The sequence below is a fragment of the Schistocerca serialis genome, chromosome 8 (genome assembly GCF_023864345.2).
Source record: "Schistocerca serialis cubense isolate TAMUIC-IGC-003099 chromosome 8, iqSchSeri2.2, whole genome shotgun sequence".
Classification (NCBI taxonomy): Eukaryota; Metazoa; Arthropoda; class Insecta; order Orthoptera; family Acrididae; genus Schistocerca; species Schistocerca serialis.
Genome location: NC_064645.1, coordinates 252,641,742 through 252,664,970, shown reverse-complemented (window position 1 = coordinate 252,664,970; position 23,229 = coordinate 252,641,742). Strand labels below are relative to the sequence as shown.

The window sequence follows — 23,229 nt, the reverse complement described above, 5'->3', positions numbered from 1 at the left end:
CTTCCCTTCTGTGATAGCCACTTCCCTAAGGGACTCCACTACACACCTAACATTGGAGCTCCCAACTACCTGGAATTCCCACTCTCCCTCCCTCTCCCTGTGACTGACTAGATCTTGCAGGCTGAGAGGCTTCCTCTGAAATAGGACGAGAGACTGCTTCTGTCCCAGAAAATCTTTTGCTGACTGCCACACTTTGAAACCATCTCCCACTCAACCACAGGTGAGGGAACAACCTCAGTGTGGGAAGTAACTGGGTAGGCCACATTAGTGTACCAATCAGGGAATACGTGGGACATAAAAAGGGGTCATGTGCTTCTTTTGCGCCCAACATTGTACTTATAGCATAGGTGTTCACAAGTGTCCAATCCTCCCATTGTGTAACTGTAAAAAGTCATAGTTTCTTGCATGCACCTGCATCTTAAAGTATGAGGTTGGAACTTAAATAGTGGCAACTATTTATTCACAAGCAATAAAAAAGAGTTACTAGTTTGCACCTATTACTGTCCTTCAAAGTACTCACCAGCATTGTGTAGAACCCATTGTCAGCAAAGTGGAAGGAATAGTATACCGTTAACAGAGCCTGTTCTGTTGATGGTGCTAATGGAGCTGTCTACTGCCTGTCAAATCTCTTGAACAGTTCTGAAGTGAATGCCACAAAGTGGTTCCTTCATCTTCGGAATCAAATGCAGAGTATTACTGTTTATTTATGGAGAATCACCTGCGACCAGCTTTGTGAAAGAAGTGGCGACACTTTCTGCGCAACCCACCCATTATTTTGCATGACAATGTGTGGATGCATTCAGCTCAAGCTGTGGCTGCTCTGCTTGGTTGATGGGACTGGGAAGCAGTGTACCCATCCACCATACTCCCTGGACTTAAGTCCTTGTGACTTTGATTTGATTCTCAAGATGAAGGAACCACTTCATGGCATTCGCTTCAGAACTGTTCCAGAGATTCGACAGGCAGTTGACTGCTCCATTTGCACCATCAACAGAACAGGCTCTGCTACGCAATACTATGCCTTCCACATCGCTGGCAATGGGTTCTACAGAATGCTGGTGACTACTTTGAAGGACAGTAACAGGTGCAAACATGTAACTCTTTTGTAGTGTTTGTGAATAAATAGTTGCCACTATTTAAGTTCCAACCCTTATATGTTGGCATCAGTTTGCATTCATTATATTAGAACTAAATAGTGAGACTTCCTGAGAACATAAAATACAATACATATTTTTCTCATAAAACCAGGTAAACTTGACCTCATCTAAGTGTTTATTTAGCAGGAGCTCATCAGGAATTTTAATGTTTATTTTTGTGTAATGTTCCCACTTAAGTCAGACTAAAGTCAATCAATATTCCGTCTTGTAATTAGACTGCCTGAAAAAACCATTAGGCTGCATTCTTTCATATATCTCAAATGTGTACAAATAGAAATTTCTATATTCTACTATAGCAACTTATTTTTAGTTCGTATTTCTTTGGATTTTTAGGCAAATACTGTGTAAATGAGCACTGCCTTCAAAATGAAATGAGTTAGTCATCAGCTGTCTGATTTCTATAGTGGTATATGCTTTCATGTATTTTTTCAGATAAGGGTCTAAAGTTCATGAGTAGCAAACAGTAGGCAGATACCTTCATCTCATGATCATGTAGATCTTCTTAATGTATAAATACCAAGTGACATGACTATTTGACATCTCAGTTCATTAAATAATCAGCCTCTATTGCCTTTTTTTAAGTTGGGCTACTTTGGCTAAATGGTTGCTTGTTTCTTTTGGCTATTATTCACAGTCACCATTTAAGTGCCAGAAGTGGCTGTAATATCTGAATAAATAACCTTATCATGTTCAATCTGAGAAACATCTTGCAGATTCATCATTATCACCATAAAAAAGTAATTCTGCAAGAAATTTAAGGCATTTTGTACCAAAAAAAAAGAAGTGCATTATCAGGTTCCTCACAACTAAAAGGGAAAAAAATTGTACATGAAATCATTTGTAAATTATTCCAAATTACTTATATAAAAACATATAAATATTTTATTTAATATTGTTACAGAAAACACAAACCTGCACCCCATCAGATGCACAGAAATTACAGTTTAAAGCAAAACAATAATACCAATAATATCTCTGATTACACTATTCTGAATATGTAGACAGTGAAAGAAAATACATTTCTGTAGAAAGTTTCTAAACAGGCAAAAGAAAATTCTCTCAGATCACTTTATCTAACACAAATACTTGTCTTTGCACTACATTATTAAAAAATGTAAAACAGTTCAGAAAAGAGTGCAGCATTCAAGAATGTGCTGTTGCAGTTACTTGATTTAACAAATGTAACAGCTGCATATTTTTTGTAAACACATATGACTGACTAGAGAATCTGAACTTGAAGGAAACTACAATTTAATACATTTACATTAGTACTTACATTGAGATACACATATTGTGGGAAAACACTTTTAACTCAGGAGTCCCTAAACTGGCTCCTCTTCTCCAACCACAAATTCAATTTTTTATGATCACAGTACATTCATTAATAAAGGATTGGTTTTCTTTATTTTACAGCATGACAACTTTCACAAAATAATAACAGCATGACAACTTTCACAGTGCAGCCAAATTGTAAAACCAGTTTAGTGGTTGACAAGCTATGTTAACAGTTCCCCCTGTACAACTAATATCAATGATGTCATTGTCTCAAGTTCTGTGTGAGACTAACTTTTGTGTACACACATTTTCAATTGTAAAATGTATGTATAAAATAGGGTCACTCCCAGTCCATAAGCATGTGGGAAATGTTGATCCACTACAAGTATTGGTTGATATTGAAGCTATACACTTTATTAACACTCAGTGAGAGACACATTAAACACTGCAACAGAACTCACTCGAATGATACATGCCAGTCCAAAGGCACAAGGACAGACAGCATAAAAATGAAGACATGTTACACTTCAGTGCTTCAGAGATAGCTTTTGATTAACTGTGTCACTACACAGCCCCCCCCCCCCCCCCCCGACCCAATTGCCCCCCTATGAAGACCAGACCTCTTGGGAATCATCATCAAGAACACTGTTGAGAGCTTACTGTAAACCTATGTCATAGCAGTGTGTTGGTACCAGTGAAGGATAAAGACCTTATGTTTGCAATGGAGCTTTGACGGAGTCAGTGCTAACATAACTTGAGAACATGTATGTAGTTCCCTGTGTAGAAAGCTATTAGGGCCCATGTGACTGAATGCCAGTGATGGATTATATTTGGAGATGAAATGCCTCACTTGTTGCAATATAAATGGAGGGACTTTGTGGGTGGTCATGTTGCTGTTCAAAAAATTCCAAAGGTAGTCTTGAGTGATCCACTGTGCATGAACTCCACTGCAGAAGGTCCAGTATGAGATTTAATTGCTGCATCTAGTGGTAGGGCAGATAGGTACAAATAGCCATGGCACATTAGGAAAGATTTTGAAGATTAGATTTACTTTCATTCCAATTTATCTGTAGTGAGAAGGTCCTCCAGGTTGTAGAAAATGCAAAATGCTATCATTTCACTAGGTAGCTTGTGGTATGGCGGTGTTTATAGTCACTTGAGTTTGCCAGCTCATAGAACAAACTGGACTCAGATTGATGTCCTTGGTTAGATGTGACATTGGTGGGACATCCAATCTAAGAGATCCAATTGTTTAAGAAAGACTGCACCTCAATTTCCACTGAATTGTCCATAATAGGCCCTTCTCCCATCCAGCTGGGAGACCTTCAGTAGCCAAAAAATATGTTTAAAACCTTGTACAGGAGTGAGAGGTCCCACAAAGTTGATATGTATGTTTGCAAAACGCTGTATAAGTTCATTGAAAGACCCATAATGTTTTCGGACATGATGCTCCACTTCAGCCATTTGGCAAGCCAACCAAGTCTTTATCTAGTCATGTTTGCTGCCTGGCCATATGTATGCATCAGTCACCATTCAAGCATCAGTCACCATTCATATTAGTTTGGCCCCTGATAATTCCACATCAGTGTCCTGCACCATTGCTAGCTACATGGAAACAATATTAATTCTGAAAAAATAGTCAGTTGCAACATTACTGGCCCTCCTTACATGGCAGATGTTAGTAGTAAATTGACTGATGAATTCCAAGTGGCAGAATTGTCTTGGTGATAAGGATTCAAACAGTGTTTTGAAAGCAAAATGAATAGTTTTGTGAGCAGTGGAAACTGTGAAGGTGGATGCCTTCACTTACAGCCAGAAGTGCTTAATGGCTTCATACACAACTAACAGTCCTCTGTCAGAGGCACTCCCTTAAATTTGTGACTTGGGCAGTTTGTACAAAAAGAAGTGTGAGTTCTGTTGCAGTGTTTAATGTGTCTCTCACTGAGTGTTAATAAAGTGTATAGCTTCAATATCAACCAATACTTGTAGTGGATCAACATTTCCCACAAGCTTATGGACTGGGCGTGACCCTATTTTATACATACATTTTACCATTAAAAATGTGTGTACACAAAAGTTAGTCTCACACAGAACTTGAGACAATGACATCATTGATATTAGTTATACAGGGGGAATTGTTAACATAGCTTGTCAACCACTAAACTGATTTTACAATTTGGCTGCACTGTGGAAGTTGTCATGCTGTTATTATTTTGTGAAAGTTGTCATGCTGAAAAATAAAGAAAACCAATCCTTTATTAATGAATGTACTGTGATCATAAAAAATTGAATTTGTGTTTTCCAAGTATCTCCTATTTGCTGGTGAAGTGCTACCCCTATGACTGCCTGGCTAGCGACTACCACAGTGATGAGGGGAGCAGAATGGACAGAGTGCACTAAATGGATGGCAACGCTTACACTGGATATGACCATGTCAAACTCTTGTAAAATTTTGGGAGACCAAGAGATGTGACATTGTCCTCTTGAATTTCGTCCTTATGATGTGCCAGTGAGGGGCACCTGTGAGGCTGCTGTATGAGGAACATGATGTGTAGAAGTTTGCCATGTCCAGAAAATGGCTTATCAGTTGGAAGATATCTGGTACAGACTGAATCACATCAACTTTATGCTGTAAAGGAATGATGCCAGAAGTGTTAATCAAATGACCTAAGAATTCCACTTTTCTCTGCATGAGAACACGTGTGTCCTTGTCCATTTGCAACATGTTCTTTGAAAGTCTAACAGAAATAATTTGTTGACGTATGCCATCTTCTGATGGAAATTTTTAGAAAAGTAACACATTGTCCAAATATGCAAAACACTAGGGCAAACTATGGAGCACTTGAAGGCACCACAGGAAACTGATAGTATTCCTTCTTAAAATAGAACATGCTGTATATCCATGCACCTGCAAATGCTTCTCTAAAGTCATGTATATTGCATATAGGGCAATAGTCTGGGGTTGAAAGTGCATTCAAAGCATGATAGTCCCTGCAGTCACTAGGATGTGTCCCTTCCCTTACCAAGTGTAAGGATGATGCTCATGGTCTGTCAGAACAGCTAATAATACCTGTCTTTCTTCCCTGCAGCATATTTTTTTGGTGCTAACTTGCCAGCTTTGAAGGTTACCTGTGGTCTTTGAGTAGTTGGAGTGTGATGGCTAGTGTTGCGTGTGATACTACAGAGCCGTGCAGGTTGCGGTTTAATGTCTGTCAAGGTAGATGAAGAGATAAATGGGAAGAAATGTTTTCACTTAAACTCCTTATTTCAGTTTGAGCCTTCTCAAAGTCTTTGATTCTTTTCCAGATTCAAGAAGTGTATTTTCCTTAGCAATGTTTGTCTTTACCTGTCTAAGGGGCATTAACTCATCAGGTATTTGCAATTTGCTGTAAGTGCACACTATTGTATGAATTTCCTCACTTGATGAATCTTTGGTGTTGAGAGCCAAGCTCATAGAATCCAGGTCACTTATCACTTTATCTGTAGCAGAGGTGTAATTCAAAGAATGAGGGCTGTTTAAAGAAACTGCATGTCAATAAACAATCTTATTGTTTATGCAGATATGAGCCTTGTGGATGGAAATGTCAGTGTAAAAGTGGTGCAGGAAATCAATGCCAAGAAGTGGCTCAGTGACATTGGCAGTCAAGAAAATCCACTGCAGTTATTTCTGGGAACCCAATTTCACCACTATGATGCATTTGAAGCGGGAACGTGTGGTATCCCCGCTTACAGTCGCTCATGTGCAGTGAACCGGCATTTATCGCCGCGCCCACGCACTATGCTCATGGGAGAGGCTTTGTGGCAATAAATGACTAAAGCGGTTTCTGGACAGGACACATTTATTTTTCCTGCCGTTACAATAAATGACAAATAATATACTTCGCTAATGTCCGCCTATATAGGCGCGTTGCACCGGCGGCACGGCTCGGTCACCGATCCCGGAGGGTGTACACTCCAGTGACGAGCCGTGGCGCGACCGCGTGGACCGAGCGAGACAAAAGGCCGCGTCACAGAATGTTCTGCTCTTGGCGCGACCGGAGGCGCCGTAACGTCCGCGAAGAAGCGAAAGACAATTTAACGGCGACTGCATTCACGACCGCGCGTACGCATTTACGGCGGAGTCACGTTGACTCGACGCACGTGGTCCGCGGCGGAAGAACTGGGGAGACGTGTGTCACGTCGCGTCGACTAGCTCGCACTGGGGGCAGCTTTGTTCCCGTGCGGTCCGGTGTGCGACGCACCGTTGCCGAAATTCCGCATAACGGTACAGCTGCCCCTACTTGTGTCGGCAGTGCCGTAGTTCAGCCCTTCGTGCGTTGGACGGTGCTGCCGCCACACAGATCCCCCCTTGGAGAGCGGAGCTCCGTAGCTGCGAAAACGCGGCGATCGTTCGCGTGTGTTTAAAGTTCGTGCACTGCGTGATGGCAGTGCGGCAGCTTTGGCGGGGGTCGGTCGGCGTCGGAAGGGCGGCGGCCCGTGACATCAGCGCGCCGGACCGGCGAGCGTGCGGTGGGCGTGTCCTCGCGCTGGCGGCTAGTGACAGCGGCAGCAGGCACTGGCTACGACTGTCCGTAGCGATGCGCGTGAAGGCGCGCGTTGCAGGTCATGGGTGGTGACGTCTCGAAGGCGCTTGCGCGAGTGCGGTACCGTCGGAACTCGAACGCGGGTCCGGGAGCTACTACGGACAAGCCGGACGGTGTGGTGCGCGATGTCCGGAGCTCGACGGAGACGCGAATGAGGTAAGCTGGCGCGGGTGCCGATCCGGCCTCAACGCCCGACGCGGCGGAGGCATAAGACGCGAACGCGGGTCCAGGAGCTGTGACGAACGCTCGACTGGAGTTACCGGCCGAAGGCACTTGCAGCTGGAGGTCGGGTCTCTACAGCGGACGGCGGCTCGTGGGCGCCGAATTCTGACGGCGTTCGGTGGCTCGGGCGCGTGATTGCCGGTTTGGGTGTCGTGGCGCGCTGGCGACGCAGCACGGCCGTTTGAATCGGACGCGGCGGCCGGCGCGCGTGACGTAGTCCGCTGGCGGCTGTGGTGGGGGCGACCGGTGCGCCTGTGGTGGGCGCGGTCCGGGCGGCCGTACCAGCTGCCTGGGCGTGGTGGAGGGAGGCGCACGTGGCGGCGCGATGACAGCAGGCTGCGGCTGTGCGTCACCGGCGGCTCCGGGTGCGGGTTCCGTCTGACCGCTGGCAGAGGGCGTGTCGTCCGTGATCAGATCTTCTGCCGGGTCGAAGAAATGCGTGGCTGATGGAGCGGGCAAGACGTAGGCTGGTTTCACGCGGTCGACTGACACTGTCGACGGCTTTCCGTTGCACTCGAGGACCAGCGTTTTGTCTCCTCGGGCGATCACGCGGTGCGGTCCACTGTAGGGCGGTCGGAGAGGTGGCCGTACTGCGTCGGTACGCAACATGACGTGCGTGCAGCGCTGCAGGTCGGCGTGGACGAATATCCTCCCGGTGCCGTGCCGCGTCGGTGCGTGCGCTCGGAGGCCGGCCATGTGACTGCGCAGACGTTCCGCCAGAGTGGGTGCCACGGCGTCGCGTGGGAGACTTGCATCTTCGACAAAATCGCCCGGGACTGTCAGAGATTGCCCGTAAACGAGGTCGGCAGGTGACGCGCCGATCTCCTCCTTCGGCGTGACTCGCAGGCCGAGCAGCACCAGTGGAAGCGCCTCTGGCCATGAGGTGTCGTGGCAGGTTAGAGCGGCTTTGAGGGTCCTGTGGAACCGTTCGACCATGCCATTCGACGCCGGATGGTAGCTGGTTGTCCTGTGTAACCGGGTGCCACACAGTCTGGCGACGTGCGTGAACAACGCGCAGTCAAACTGGCGGCCGCGATCAGTTGTCACGTGACCGGGACATCCGAAGCGTGCCACCCAGGTGTCGACGAATGCGGTGGCGACGGTCTCGGCTGTGACGTCCGCGACGGGCGTTGCTTCCGGCCAGTGAGTGAAGCGGTCCACCATTGTTAGGAGGTACCGCTTGCCTTGTGAGAGAGGAAGCGGGCCGACGAGGTCCACGTGGACGTGTGCAAATCGGCGTGTCGCGTCCGGGAAGGTGCCCACGGGTGCGTGGGTGTGCCTCCCGACTTTGGCGCACTGACATGACGTGCAAGTGCGCGCCCATTCGTGGCAGTCCTTCCCAAGCCCGGGCCAGACGAAACGCGCAGCCACGAGCGTCGCAGTGGTGTTGGTGCCGGGGTGTGACAGTCCGTGGACACGGTCGAAGGCACTGCGCCGGAATTTCCCCGGGAGGAACGGTCGGTGCGTGCCGGTTGAGGTGTCACACCAAATCTTCCGTGCGGAGCCGGGGACAGGCACCAGCTCCAGTTGCAGGCCGCTGGAAGTGTCGTGACGGAATCGGTGTAGTTCTTCGTCACTCTCCTGTACTTGGGCCACGTCCTCAAAGTTCACAGGGGGTGAAATAACGGCACACGCTCGGGACAAACAATCGGCGACGATATTGTCTATCCCCGAAATGTGTCGAATGTCAGTCGTGAATTGCGACACGTACTCTAACTGCTGGAGTTGGCGCGGTGAACACTTGGTGTGGTTGTTCTCGAACGCGTGGGTGATGGGTTTGTGATCGGTGAAAATGATGAACTGTCGGGCTTCTATGGACGGTCGGAAGTATTTCACCGCCGCGTACACCGCAAGCAACTCTCGGTCATAAGCGCTCCAAGCACGTTGTGAATCGCAAAGCTTTTTAGAGAAAAAACCGAGAGGCTGCCAACTCCCGCCGACGCGCTGTTGTAACGCCGCGCCGATGGCGGCCTGGCTGGCGTCCACGACTACAGCTAAGTCCGCGTCATGTACCGGGTGCGCGAGCAGCGTCGCTTCCACGAGATTCCTTTTTGAGTCCGTGAAGCTCTGCTCCATTGCGTCTGTCCAATTCACGACGGTCTTTCCTTTTGAGGTAGGACCTTGTAACGCCTTAGTCAGCGGCTCTTGCACTGCTGCGGCGTTGGGCAGGTGTCGACGATAAAAGTTCAACATGCCGAGGTAGCGTCGTAATTCTCTGTGCGTCTGCGGACGCGGCATGTTCTGTATTGCCTTCCCTTTCTCCGGTAGCGGTGTCGATCCGGTGGGCGTAATTAAATGGCCGAGGAACTCAATTTCCGTCACGCCAAACTCGCATTTAGCGGGGTTAATGACGATGTCGGCTTCACTCAGGCGCTGAAAGACGGTCGTTAAGTGGCGGCGGTGGAGTTCGGGCGACTTGGAATACACCAAGATGTCGTCGAGGTAGGCGAAGCAAAATGGCAAGCCTCGCAAGACGCCGTCCAGGAACCGCTGCCAAGTCTGGGCAGCATTCCGAAGACCGAAAGTCATAAACAGGCTTTCGAAAAGCCCAAAGGGCGTTACGATGGCTGTTTTTTCGATGTCTTCGGGCGCCACTGGAATTTGGGTGTACGCCTTTGCGCAGTCAATCTTGCTGAACACCGCGCAGCCCGCCAAGGCGTAGCTGAAGTCTTGAAGGTGTGGGACTGGGTATCGGTCCGGCACCGTTCGCGAATTAAGGGCGCGATAGTCCCCACACGGGTGCCACGAATTGTCTTTCTTGGGCACTAAATGCAACGCCGATGACCATGGGCTGCTCGATGGTCGCACGATGCCTTGCCGCAGCATGGCCTCGAACTCTGCCTTTGCTGCTGCGAGTCTGTCCGGCGCGAGTCGACGTGGGCGACACGATGTGGGGGGTCCGGGTGTGGTTATTATGTGGTGCACCGGCGAATGTTTGATGTCTCTCGGTGCACCGGCTGGGCGGGTGAGGTCGGGGAATTGTTCCAGAATGTCAGCGTACGGTCCGGGGCACTTCACGGGTTTAACGCTGTAGTATGCAGCCTGCCGGCGCTGTCCCGCTATCTTTAACTTAGTCGTGGCGTCGATGAGCTGGCCGTTTGCGATGTCGGCTAGTAGCCCGTAGTGGCCGAGAAAGTCTGCGCCCAGGATCGGCTCATTGACGTCGGCCACGGTAAAAGTCCACGAGAACGTGCGCCGTAGGCCCAGATCAATATTGCGGCTGTGTGTGCTGTAAGTTTTAATCGTGGAGTTGTTCGCCGCTGTAAGGCAGAGTGCCTCGGCCCGCCTGCGGTCTCGTAACATAGAACGGGGGAAGATCGAGAGGTCCGAACCCGTGTCGACGAGGTACCTCACGCCTGCCCCCTGTTCCGCAACAAACAGACGCTTCGATATCATATTGCAGCCGGGTGCGCCTAGGTCCGGTCGCAGCTGGCGTTTGGGTGCGAGCAAGGGGCGCGGCACCTGGTTGCTTCGTTGCCGAAGCGGGCGTGGTACCAGCAGTAGCCGCTTTGTGCGTGGTGTGACGTCGGCGGGGTACCGTTGGAGCGGCTGTTGCTGCGTTGCCGGCTGCGCGAGCCACGCCGCCTGTCGCCCGGTCTGCTGCCGCTGCGGCGCGTGCTGCCCTCTTGCTGCGAGCGCGCCAACCGGTCGACTTGCGTCGAGAGAGCTGTCACCTGTGTGGTCAAGTTTTGCACTAGCTGGTGCAGGTCGGCATCCGATGCGGGTGTGGGAGGCGCTGGCCGCCACGGAGGTGGGGGGACGGAGTCGTAAGCTGCCGCAGCCGCGGTGCTAGGCGCCGTTGTCAGCGCGTCGTGCACCCTGTCGGCCAAGTTAGCGACGGCGTCCAGCTGCATCTCCGTCTGTGCGGCTATCACTGCCTGCACCTGAGCTGGGAGGCTGCGCACCCAGATAGTGCGCAACAGCGAATCTGGCACCATATCGGACTGCGCGAGGCTCCGCAAGTGGCGCAGGAATTGCGAGGGCCTCCGATCGCCGCATTCCTCCTGCCGCAGCAGTTGGTGCACACGCTGTTCCTCTGACGACGAAATCCGCCGGATCAGCTCTTCCTTGAGCCGTTTGTAACTCGACTGCGTCGGTGGGACGGTGATTATATCCCGCACTTCGGCCGCATAGTTCTGGTCCAGCTGGCTCACCACGTGCCCAAATTTCGCCAGGTCGCAGGTCACGTGGTTGCTCATAAATACCGCCTCAACCTGGCTGAACCACATCACGGGTCGCGCGGCCAAAAGGGAGGCAACCTGATCAATGCCCGTCCAGCGCTTGTCGGCGTTCCGGCGGTCGTAGGAGGCGTCGGTGTGGCGGGGATTTGCGCGCCAACATTGTCCTGAGCTGTCTGCGGCTGCGCGGCGTCCGCGCGTGTAGTCCGTGCCTGTAGCTCATTCTCTAGCCTCGTGTTGCGTGCGAGCAGTTCTTCGACGGTCTTTCGCAACTCCTCTAGTGTCGCCATCTTAGTTCAGAGTCGAATCCTCGTACAAGAGGAAAGCGCACAGTGAAAATAACACAAGGGAAACACACGAAAAGAAAAAAATAACACTAAGCAGTCCGCGATCAAAATATACGCACACAAAAACAATACAAAAAAGTTAGTTAAAAAAAAATTACTACGGAGCACTGTTCGGCGCGGGCGTATGCGCGCAAGCCTACTCGCGGTGCCACGTCTCTCGTACCGACGAACGTTTGTCACCACGTGTTTTTTTAGCCTCAGATCACGTCGGGGTCACCGGTGAAGCGGGAACGTGTGGTATCCCCGCTTACAGTCGCTCATGTGCAGTGAACCGGCATTTATCGCCGCGCCCACGCACTATGCTCATGGGAGAGGCTTTGTGGCAATAAATGACTAAAGCGGTTTCTGGACAGGACACATTTATTTTTCCTGCCGTTACAATAAATGACAAATAATATACTTCGCTAATGTCCGCCTATATAGGCGCGTTGCACCGGCGGCACGGCTCGGTCACCGATCCCGGAGGGTGTACACTCCAGTGACGAGCCGTGGCGCGACCGCGTGGACCGAGTGAGACAAAAGGCCGCGTCACAGAATGTTCTGCTCTTGGCGCGACCGGAGGCGCCGTAACGTCCGCGAAGAAGCGAAAGACAATTTAACGGCGACTGCGTTCACGACCGCGCGTACGCATTTACGGCGGAGTCACGTTGACTCGACGCACGTGGTCCGCGGCGGAAGAACTGGGGAGACGTGTGTCACGTCGCGTCGACTAGCTCGCACTGGGGGCAGCTTTGTTCCCGTGCGGTCCGGTGTGCGACGCACCGTTGCCGAAATTCCGCATAACGGTACAGCTGCCCCTACTTGTGTCGGCAGTGCCGTAGTTCAGCCCTTCGTGCGTTGGACGGTGCTGCCGCCACACATTTACCAAAAGTAGGAATTTTCGAGTTATTAGCTATGATGAGCCTGGATGTAACTGAAGGTTGCTTTTCTAATCTTGCCAGCAAGACACTCACATTTATCCAGAGTCAATTGAATATGTTCCTGGACATACAAGTGACATGATCTACCAAGACTGTTAATAACAGGCTGTCAATTTGGCATTCCTGAGAAATCTACATAGCCAATACTGGGAAGAAATCAGTCTTCTTGTGTTGAAATGGCAGAAGCTGACTCTGGAAAAACAAAGTGGTAGACCTGTTGTATACTTTGACTTTGGTGGTTATCCACTTCAGTTCAGAGTGGCAGTTTGACAGGTCATGCCTATTCCCATTTGTTGTTGTTGTTTGTGAGGCTGTAAGGAGCTGTACATTTTCTTACCAATTGTCCACATTCAAAAGGATATAAATAGCAGTTATGTCATTGTATGTTGACCTAATGCTGGGAGTTGTGCCAGCTGCTGTGCTGTGTGCTTTCATGTATTGGCAGTGTTTCTGTAGTTTGCCTGAATTGTTGCTGAAACTGCTCAAGTAGCATGGGAATGAGCAGATTCATTTAGATAGTGGGAGCTGCTGCCCTCTAGCTGCAGGCAAAGTAACTAAACCTGCAGTGCCATTACCAGTTTGCGGACCCTCACTGGCATCATCACGTAACAAATTATTACTTATTTGGCCAGTTCTGAGTAACTGCAAATCTATGTCCATGGTGTTATTTGAAATCACAAGAGTTTTAATAGCAAAAGGTAAGTTATTGAACCACACTTGTTTTAACATCACCTTGGAAACTTTAGATTCAGTGACTCGTGTCCTTAGATCACACAATAATTCAGACAGAGATGTATCACCAATAAACTCACTCTCTAAAACTTTTTGAATACCTGGTTTAATATCCTTACCAGCAAATGTCGAGATGTAGGCAATTGAGCTGGCATGGGTAGAACAGTGGAGCAGTTCAGACACGTGCAGTTCAGACACCTGCCAAAGAAGATGTACATGTCATGTCATATAGGCAGACCCACTGACAGAAGTGTATACTTACGAGCAGCAGTAAATAGAGCAGGCCAGTGCTCCTGCAGCATTAAACCACTGTGGACCAAGTCTAGCACTTTGTGCCGAGTGCTGTCATGTGCTTAGTCATTAGTCACCAGCCGTGTGTTGAGCTTATTGCTGTGCATGTATCTACATGGGTTAAGACACTTTGTTTCCCATGGCTCAGTTCACATGGTGACTTCACAGGGTTCTGTTCCCCCATTGTTATTGAGTCACCATTGGCCTGTGCTGCACCTGTGCTGACTGTGTTGACTAGTGGCATTGTCATACCTTCTGCAGATACTAACTGCAGGCCTCTTAATCTGTGAATACTGTGGAACACGTGGTCTTTCAAGAGTGTGTTATTGTAATTAGAGGGCATATTATGAACAATGTCTGACCATAACAAAGAGATTAAGTGCCTAAAGCATTAATTGTCAGAATGAATTGTATAGTTTGTCATCACATACACCATAGGCATGAAAGTTAACACTCAACAAAAATCTCTGAAATGAAACATGCCACCCCAAAAGGCAGGAAAACAGTGAGCCTAAAAGCAAAGATATTTTACAGTTCATTGTTTCAGAGGTATCTTCCGACTAATTATGTCATCACAAGCTGCACAATTGTCTGCCAACTCCGATAGGTGTCAAGGATGAAACATCAGTTTTGTCACTCTCACAAAGCTGCTACCTGGTGCGGACTGCAAACCCCCTTTTTATTCTTCCTTATTGTCATGGACCAAGTGTATCATTTATTGAAGTTCTCCCTCAGAGTATTGCTACACATAAATATCACTGGCATAAAGAATTACTGTCACTTTCATAATTTCATCACTGAAGTTACTGTTTACTTGTGTAGGATCTCATTCACTGAAGAGAAGAGGAGACATTTCCAGCTTATCCCACATCTGAGTCTTTTTCAAACGATATAGGAACATGTCTAACACTACTACTTCTACTACCACACACACACACACACACACACACACACACACACACACACACCATCACCTTCACTATAAAAACCCATCTCAGAAAACAGCAAAAGATTAGATGTACTCTAAGTATACTGATTACTCTAATTCATGTTAGACACTTTGTAATGAACTGTGTTGAGAAAGATCCTGGAATGTGACTATATTTGAGTCCATGGTCTTTTGGCAATATTAATTAAATAATAAAATCTTTGTGGGATTCCAAAGGTATTAAGTGGCTTCATTTTCTTGTGCTTTCATCTGTGTGCTCCAGCTGACAATGAGTGAACAGTAATCAACCAATCTGCAGCTTGTGGTCTCGCGGTAGCATTCTCGCTTCCCGAGCATGAGGTCCTGGGTTCGATTCCTGGTGGGGTCAGAGATTTTTTCCTGCCTCGAGATGACTGGGTGTTGTTGTGTCATCTTCATCGTCATCATTCATCCCCATTACAGTTGGAGGAAGGCAGTGGGAAACCACCTCCACTAGGATCTTGCCTAGCAAGGCGACGCGGGTCTCCCGCGTCGCTCCCCTACGCTCTGAAAAGAAGTATGGGACTCATCACCATCATCATCATCAATCAACCAATAGTTTGTAGAAATTTAACCATTGATGCATCTTGAAGGCTGAGAATACTTTTGTTAAAGTAAATTCATAGTGGAGATAAAAATATAGAGAGCTGTCCTATCATACTATGTTTTTCCTAATTACTATTTCTCTAAATCCTTTTATATGAAGAATCCTAAGTAATTAAATTACTAAAAATAAAATAAAACTCCTGACTGAAAATACACACATCAAAAAAAGTTTTGCATCACCTCTGTTCTGAGAGTTCCGAAACCTATAAAGAAAATTGGAATAGAGATCAACAGAAAGGTCATTCCCGCCCTTTTTATTGCTCATGAAAACCACACATTGCATGTTGTACCACCATACAGCAAGACCTTCAGAGGTGGCGGTCCAGATTGTTGTACACACCAGCACTTCTAATACCCAGTAGCACGTCCTCTTGCATTGATGCATGCCTGTATTCATTGTGGCATACTATCCACAAGTTCATCAAGGTATTTGGTCACATGGCTCACAACATGGTTCTTGGCCCTGATCTGGTGGCACCATCCTGCCCACTCCGGCTATTACTGCTGCACAGTGCAGGTTTTACTGAGTGTGGCTACCCTATCTCACAATCCTTTTGTGTATGTGTTGATACAACCTACATGTTACCACACTGCGCTCACTGGCCATTGATAGTTAATACAATGCTCTACTGCAGCTTAGTTACAAATTCCTAGAAGTTTCACTTAAAACTACGTTGTGATGCTACAATGTTGTTCCTTGCATTTGTCCTTGTCCCACTGTCCCATTCCTTATTACAACTGGCATAGACTTAGCTTTGGTATGTGGGAAGGGCCTGAGGGGCCAGTTTTGTGTGAACAATATAACCCTGTACTAAATCACATGTTGTGGTGTGTTGGGTATGCAGAAGGAAAGAGCATTTCACTAAGCAGTGTAGGGAGAGTGCATAGTTTCAATGAGGAAGGCCATGGGTGCTAGAGAAGTATTAATCAGTGTAGATAGTAGACAATTGTAGGCATGGTTTGTTGTGAATAGCGCTGATATGTAGATTAGGAGTTTTCCAAAGGGTTGATGCAAGTAGAAACATGGTCTAATGTTCAAGAGTGTCTTGAGTTGTGTACACAGCTTTTTGTTTCTTTTTCCTTTCTGTGCGACATGCCTACTCTGTATATAGTAAGATAGCTCCAAACTGTGATATAGCACTGACAAAGTGAAATATAGCTCAGCATTGCAACAGTATCATTTTATGGTTTGAGTTTTTTTATCTTTGTATTGTATCACACTGGCTCAAAGCAGTGTAACTAGGTGATAGGATCTGTAGATGCAAGATGATTATTAATCTTCATGTCACCGTTAAACTGCTCCAGGTCCCTTGAGTACGGTTGGCATAATAGCAGAAAATCCACCTAGGATAGTTGTCTGAACCAGTGTGATGCATGGTGCAAGGACATTCATGTATTAGGGAGCTACGACTAAGAAGAAACATCGAGTGTTTTTGAGTAATATTAAGAAACACAGGTTGAAGAAACATGGAGTATTTTTGAGTAATATTCAGAAACACAGGTTGTAGCTGCGGACAGCACCTGTGATTACAGACTGTGGTCAAGAGATTGCAGGGCTCATAAAGCACAATAGACTGGATAGGTCTCTCATAATTAGCAGTAAAGTTTAGGGTTTAAGTGATAGTTCTCTGGCTCTTATGGGCATTACAATGTGAGTGTCTCTACCATGGATTACTTTACTTTTGTGAATAGTTCAGGTTAAGTATAAGAGTTTCATAATGTTGCAGGCTGCCTTTCAGATCCCTACTCTTCTCTCCTGCTAAATAGGCAGGTTGAAGACTAATACATTATACCATGTGTCATGACTTAATAAGAAAAGAGGAAAACTGTGCCTAATATGTGTTGGAAACTAGAGTTGTATATGCTATAGCATCATGTAATTGTAATACATTTACAGATTTGGTAGCAGACTAGAATTCATAAGACTGAATTCTCCCCAAGTGGGGAGTAATTGTTGCAGCATCTGCTTGAGTGGGCAATGACAGTTACAGAACAATGCTTGGGGCAATACATTCCAGGCATATACTACAACAATTGGGGCCTTTTATCACAACAAGGCTTACTAGATGAGTATATCTGGGCCTCCAGCCAAGTGGGAGACCACTTGCACTGAGGACTTGTCTCTTGTTACTTGACATTAGATCTGTCCTGTCCTGATGTCATGCTGGATTTCTAATATGTCTGCCACTGCCACTGTGCTGTGCTTGAACTTCAGTCCTGTCTACAGCTCCAGCATTAGCACTGATGTAGCCTCCATTCCCACCACCAACCTCCACAGTCATCATCTGCTACATGTATCTTGTACCTGATGTTAGACCTGTCCAGTCCTGACATTGTACTGGGCTTCTGACATGTATACAACTACATCTACATAATTACTCTGCAATTCACTTTTAAGGGCCTGGCAGAGGGTTCATTGAACCACCTTCAAGCTATTTCTCTCGTCTCAGTTATGTGACTGGGTTTGTGACTTCCTGTCAGAGAGGTCACAGTGCGTAGTAATTGATGGAAAGTCATCGAGTAAAACAGAAGTGATTTCTGGCGTTCCCCAAGGTAGTGTTATAGGCCCTTTGCTGTTCCTTATCTATATAAATGATTTGGGAGACAATATGAGCAGCCATCTTAGGTTGTTTGCAGATGACGCTGGTGTTTATTGACTAATAAAGTCATCAGAAGATCAGACAAATTGCAAAACGATTTAGAAAAGATATCTGAATGATGCAAAAATTGGCAGTTGACACAAAATAACGAAAAGTATGAGGTCATCCACATGAGTGCTAAAAGGAATCCGTTAAACTTCAGTTACATGATAAATCAGTCAGATATAAAGCCCGTAAATTCAACTAAATACCTAGGAATTACAATTACGAACAACTTAAATTGGAAGGAACACATAGAAAATGTTGTGGGGAAGGCTAACCAAAGACTGTGTTTTATTGGCAGGACGCCTAGGAAATGTAACAGATCTACTAAGGAGGCTGCTACACTGAGTACATCAAAAGAGTTCAAAGAAGGGCAGCATGTTTTGTATTATCATGAAATATGGAAGATAGTGTCACTGAAATGATACAGGATTTGGGCTGGGTATCATTAAAAGAAAGGCGTTATTCATTGGGAGGTGATATTCTCTTGAAATTCCAATCACCAACTTTCTCCTCCGAATTAAAAAATATTGTGTTGACAGTGACCTACATAGGGAGAAATGATCACCACGATAAAATAATGGAAATCAGAGCTGTTACAGAAAGATATAGGTGTTTGTTCTTTCCACGCACTATACGAGATTGGAATAATAGAGAATTGTGAAGGTGGTTCGATGAACCTTCTGCCAGGCACTTAAATGTGATTTGCAGAGTATCAATGTAGATGTAGATTTCTCTACCATTCCCTTCTTGAATAGTGAGTGGGAAAAACGAACACTTAAATCTTTCTGTGTGAGCTCTGATTTCTCTTATTTTATTGTGGTGATCTTTCCTTTCTATGTAGATGTGTATCAACAAAATAATTTCACATTCTGAGGAGGGATTTAGTGATTGAAATTTCATGAAAAGACCCTGCCATCATGAAAAACACCTTTTTTTTGATGATTGCCAGTCCATTTCACATATTTCCATGCTGCTCTCTCCTGTTTCCTGATGTACAAAACTAGGTGCCCCTCCTTGAACTTTTTCAATGTTCTCCATCGATCCTATCTGATTTGGATCACACACCAATATTCCAGAAGAGGACATGCAAGCATAGTGTAGACAGTCTCTCTAGATAGACCTGTTGTGATTTCCTCAGTGTTCTGCCAGTAAATCACAGTCTTTGGTTTTCTTTCCCCACAACATAATCTACATGTTCATTCCAAGGTAAATTACTCATAATTATAATCCCTATGTAATTAGTTGAATTTATAACCTTTGGATTTGTGTGATTTATTGTGTAGTCAAAATTTATTGGATTCCTTTTGGTACTCATGTGGATGACTCCACACTTTCCATTATTTAGAGTCAGTTGCCACTTTTCACACCATACATATATGTTGCCTAAATCATTTTGCAATTTGTTTTATCATCTGATGATTTTATAAGATGGTAAATGACAGCATCATCTACAACCAATCTCAGAGTGGTGTTCACATTGTCTTCTAAATCATTTATGTAGAACAGGAACAGTGAGGGCCTATAACACATCCTTGGGGAATTCGAGATATTACTTCTGTTATACTTGATGACTTTCCATCAGTTACAATGAACTATGGCCTCTGTGATGGGAAATCATGAGTCCAGTTGCACAACCGAGACAGTAGTCCATAGGCATGCAATTTTATTAGAAGTTGCTTGTGAGTTATGTTGTCAGAAGCCTTACGGAAATGTAAAAATATGACATCAACTTGAGATCGCTTGTTAATAGCAGTCATTACTTCTTGAGAATAAAGAGCTAGTTGTGTTTTGCAAAAATGATATTTTGTGAATGCATGTTGGTTGCTTGTCAATAAATCCTTTTCTTCAGGAGAACTCAATAACACAGTATATGCTCCAAAAACCTACTGCAAATCATCATTAGTGATATAGGTTTGTAAGTCAGCATATTACTCCTTATTTCTTTCTTGGATATTGATGTGACTTGTGCAACTTTCCAGCCTTTAGGTATGGACCTTTCAACGAGCGATTGAGTGTGTATGATTGTTAAATATGGACCTATGGTATCAGCATACTCTGAGAGGATCCTGAGTGGTATACAAAAAGGACTGGAGGCCTTGCCTTTGTCAAGTTATTTAAATTGCTTTGCTGTGCTGAGGATACCCACTTCTTAATTACTCGTTTTGGTAGTTGTTCTTGGTTCAAATTCTGAAATATTTACTTTGTCTTCTTTGGTGAAGGAATTTTGGAAAGCCATGTTTAGTAACTCTGCTTTAGTGGCACAACACCATTGTTACTTCACAGTGAGGGTATTGATTGTGTCTTTCTGCAGGCTTGTTTTACATACAACCAGAATCTGTTTGCATTTTATGCCAGATTTTGAGACAGAGTTTCATTGTGGAATGTATTAAAAGCATCTTAGCATCTTGCATTGAAGTTTGTGCTACATTTCAAGCTTCTGTCTACCACGAGCTCTGTGTTTTTCTTCATCTTTGGCCCTGACTGACTCCAGTCTCAGCACTGATTCAGTCTCCATACCAAACGAGTCTTCCACAGTCGCAACTGCTACTACATACACCCATGGGCCTACTAGCACCAGCTATCTCGATGTTCCCAGATGTTGTACTAAGACCAATCTAGCAGGGTCATTCGGCATATGCCATTGTCTATGGAGAGCCTGGGTTCAACCTGGGCTGTGGCATACTTGGCTAGCCATTTCCGGCACTGCCAACAGCAGTTGCAGCTGGTTGCTTCTCTACTGAGCAGGATGTGTTGACACCACATACCAGCAGCATTGTAGTTGATGCATACACCATCCTCACGATTGCCGGTCTTGGGTGCTGCATGATTTTGTCGTATGGAATGCACTGCCAACAAAAGTTGTTTAACTTAGAAGAGCGTTCTCTGGCTTGCTGTCATAAGAGGCTGGGCATTACACATTCCCTCAGGTCATCAATACTCAGCACCCTGACAGCCATCCCTCTATCCTTGGGTGACTATGTAGTGGTCAGCAACTCGGATTGCTATACTACATAGTGTCCTTACACTCAACTCTCATCTCTGTTTCGCTAGATTATGGAACTCCTGTTGATAATAGCTAGGAATTGTCTCACCTGGCAACATTTGCTGTCAGTTGTAAGTGATATGCAGGTGGACATTTTGTGTGGTCAGGATTGACAGAGTGTCATAATGAGCATTATAAGAAGGAAACTTGGTTTAACAAGTGTTACGAATTGTATCATTGTGTTATTGAGTCATTTTTATTATCATTTACTTTGATTGTACTGAACATGTAGCTAGAAATGTAACTTACCATTTCAGACCTTGGTCGGCAAATGTGTCAGGAAGGAAACACATTCCAGCTATCTGGGTGATAGTGCAAGGCTTAGGCCAATGATCTTTGGCAGCAAACAGCACTTAAAATGTGATTCCCCTCAAGTTACTTATTGGCTACACGCAGTGAGTGAATAGGAGGCAGATTGTTATAAGCAGGTCATGTCAATGAAAAACATTTCTTAAGGTGCCTGATTGACATTTTGGCATACATAATATTTTTGTTTGATTATATCTTCACATTCCTCAACTTGTTTCTTTGCACTTCCTTCCACCTTTTTCTGTCCTCTCTCCACCACTACCACTGCTCGATTTTTTAAATTTCCAGTCAAGCTTTCTCTGTGTATCCTGTTTAGCATCTTGGCTTCTGTATCTATACATTACATTATTAGGACTGAGAGGCCAGCCTGTTTGTAATTAAATACTTGATTTTTGATCCGCTGAGTGCCTGTTGTTTCTGTATTCACCTAGGAGTCTAGTTCTTTTCTTTCTTTCCCATTTTATTACTTTTACTTTTTCTTTGTAAATTAAGGAAAATTAACCAGTATTTCTAAAATGGAGGTGCAATTTTTTGTTTTAGTGTATTATCTGTGATAACACCTTCTCCATGAACTTAAATGGTTTAAATTTTTATTTCATTCTTAAAGCCATAGATACTTTGGCAACAAAAGAGAAGGGAAGGGGTGAAATGAAAGAAAGAAAGGCATTTAGAGTAGGAGCAAGAAACAAATGGTTACTACACATATTAAGTGTTTGTAATAAATTTCTCTTAAGTTTCATACATAAAATGTCATAAGTTAACAATCAAGTAAAAATGATAGAAAATTAATAACCAGTTGTCTTTCTGTTAGATTAAAGCTGACAGCAGGAGGCAGCATCAAGTAGCAGAAGATTTTTATGATGTATGGATATTGAAAAGACAGGCATTTCAAAGGTGGAGGAGCTTTGTAGAAGAACAGTTGGCTCATGAAGCAACTGTAATGCAAATGGCATTAGAGCATTATAATAGGTATGCAAACAGTATTATGTATACATTTATGACTCTCTGATTTGATGGATGTTCGCATTTGTGTAAAAGTATATAGAAATTTCTTTAGATGTTCGTAACTGTAGTATGTTACACCATTGTTCATACCATTCCTAAGTATAATTGATTTTAATTTTCATTATAGAACACTGCTTTGCCGCTACTTCAGGCAATGGTACAAGGTGCGAGATGAAAAGAAACGTAAAGAACGGCTTGAAGTGTGGCGTATACATGTACGTGAAATACTTCCAGACTTCATGCCTCCTGATACAGACTAGGGCTACAGGGCTTACATATTACACAAAATAATGCACATAACAAAATGTGTTTTATGTTACAGTCTGTAATTATACACCTTTACTGTTTCAATTAAGCAACAGCTGGTGTGAATTGATCTTTCATACTCAAGGAAAATGGAATCACTATTAATTATTTGAAAAATCCTTTGATTGTTCTTCTTTTGCAAGAGCAGATTTTACTCTTTCTTTTTGTTTGTAATATTGTGTAGAACTAAGCATGTAAAATGTAGGAGAGAGATGATTAAAAAAAATTAATAAAAATCTCATTGCACACAGTTATTGCTTTGTTTTAGACATGCAGACACTTCACTAAAGTATTTGTCCTTTTAATGTTAGTAATTGAGAAAATCTTTATTTATTTATTCCAGGGATAGTGTACATGAAATATTATAATGGTGCCCTTTGTATCAGTTTTAGTGAAGCTGTTTATTTACTCTTAGTGTTACATCTGTTCACAACGAGGTTTATCAGTCTCATAGAGGATAATTTCTTTGTTAAATTCAAGCAGTTTGTTGCTGTTGTGAGCAACAATACTGTGATATGAGCTATGTTGTTCTTTACTGATTATTATTTAAAAAAGTATGTCACTGTGTAATCTTCAAAAATACAGTGTGTGAATGAATGAATGAATGAATGAATAAATAAATAAATAAATAAATAAATAAAAA

The 23,229-nt window shown here is 44.9% G+C and overlaps 1 protein-coding gene across 2 annotated transcripts in view; it reads left to right on the top strand.

Annotated features, from left to right (window-relative positions):
* LOC126416582 (uncharacterized) overlaps positions 1–22,872 on the top strand; it is a 213,791-nt gene extending 190,919 nt beyond the window's left edge. Inside the window, exons 10-11 of one of the 2 annotated variants that reach the window (XM_050084332.1) lie at positions 22,087–22,244; positions 22,408–22,872. In XM_050084332.1, coding sequence (XP_049940289.1) covers positions 22,087–22,244; positions 22,408–22,540 — 291 coding nt within the window. In that variant the 3' untranslated portion in view covers positions 22,541–22,872. The remainder of the gene's footprint in view (positions 1–22,086; positions 22,245–22,407) is intronic. The other variant, XM_050084334.1, reaches the window with a different exon arrangement.
* The last annotated feature ends 357 nt before the right edge of the window (positions 22,873–23,229 follow it).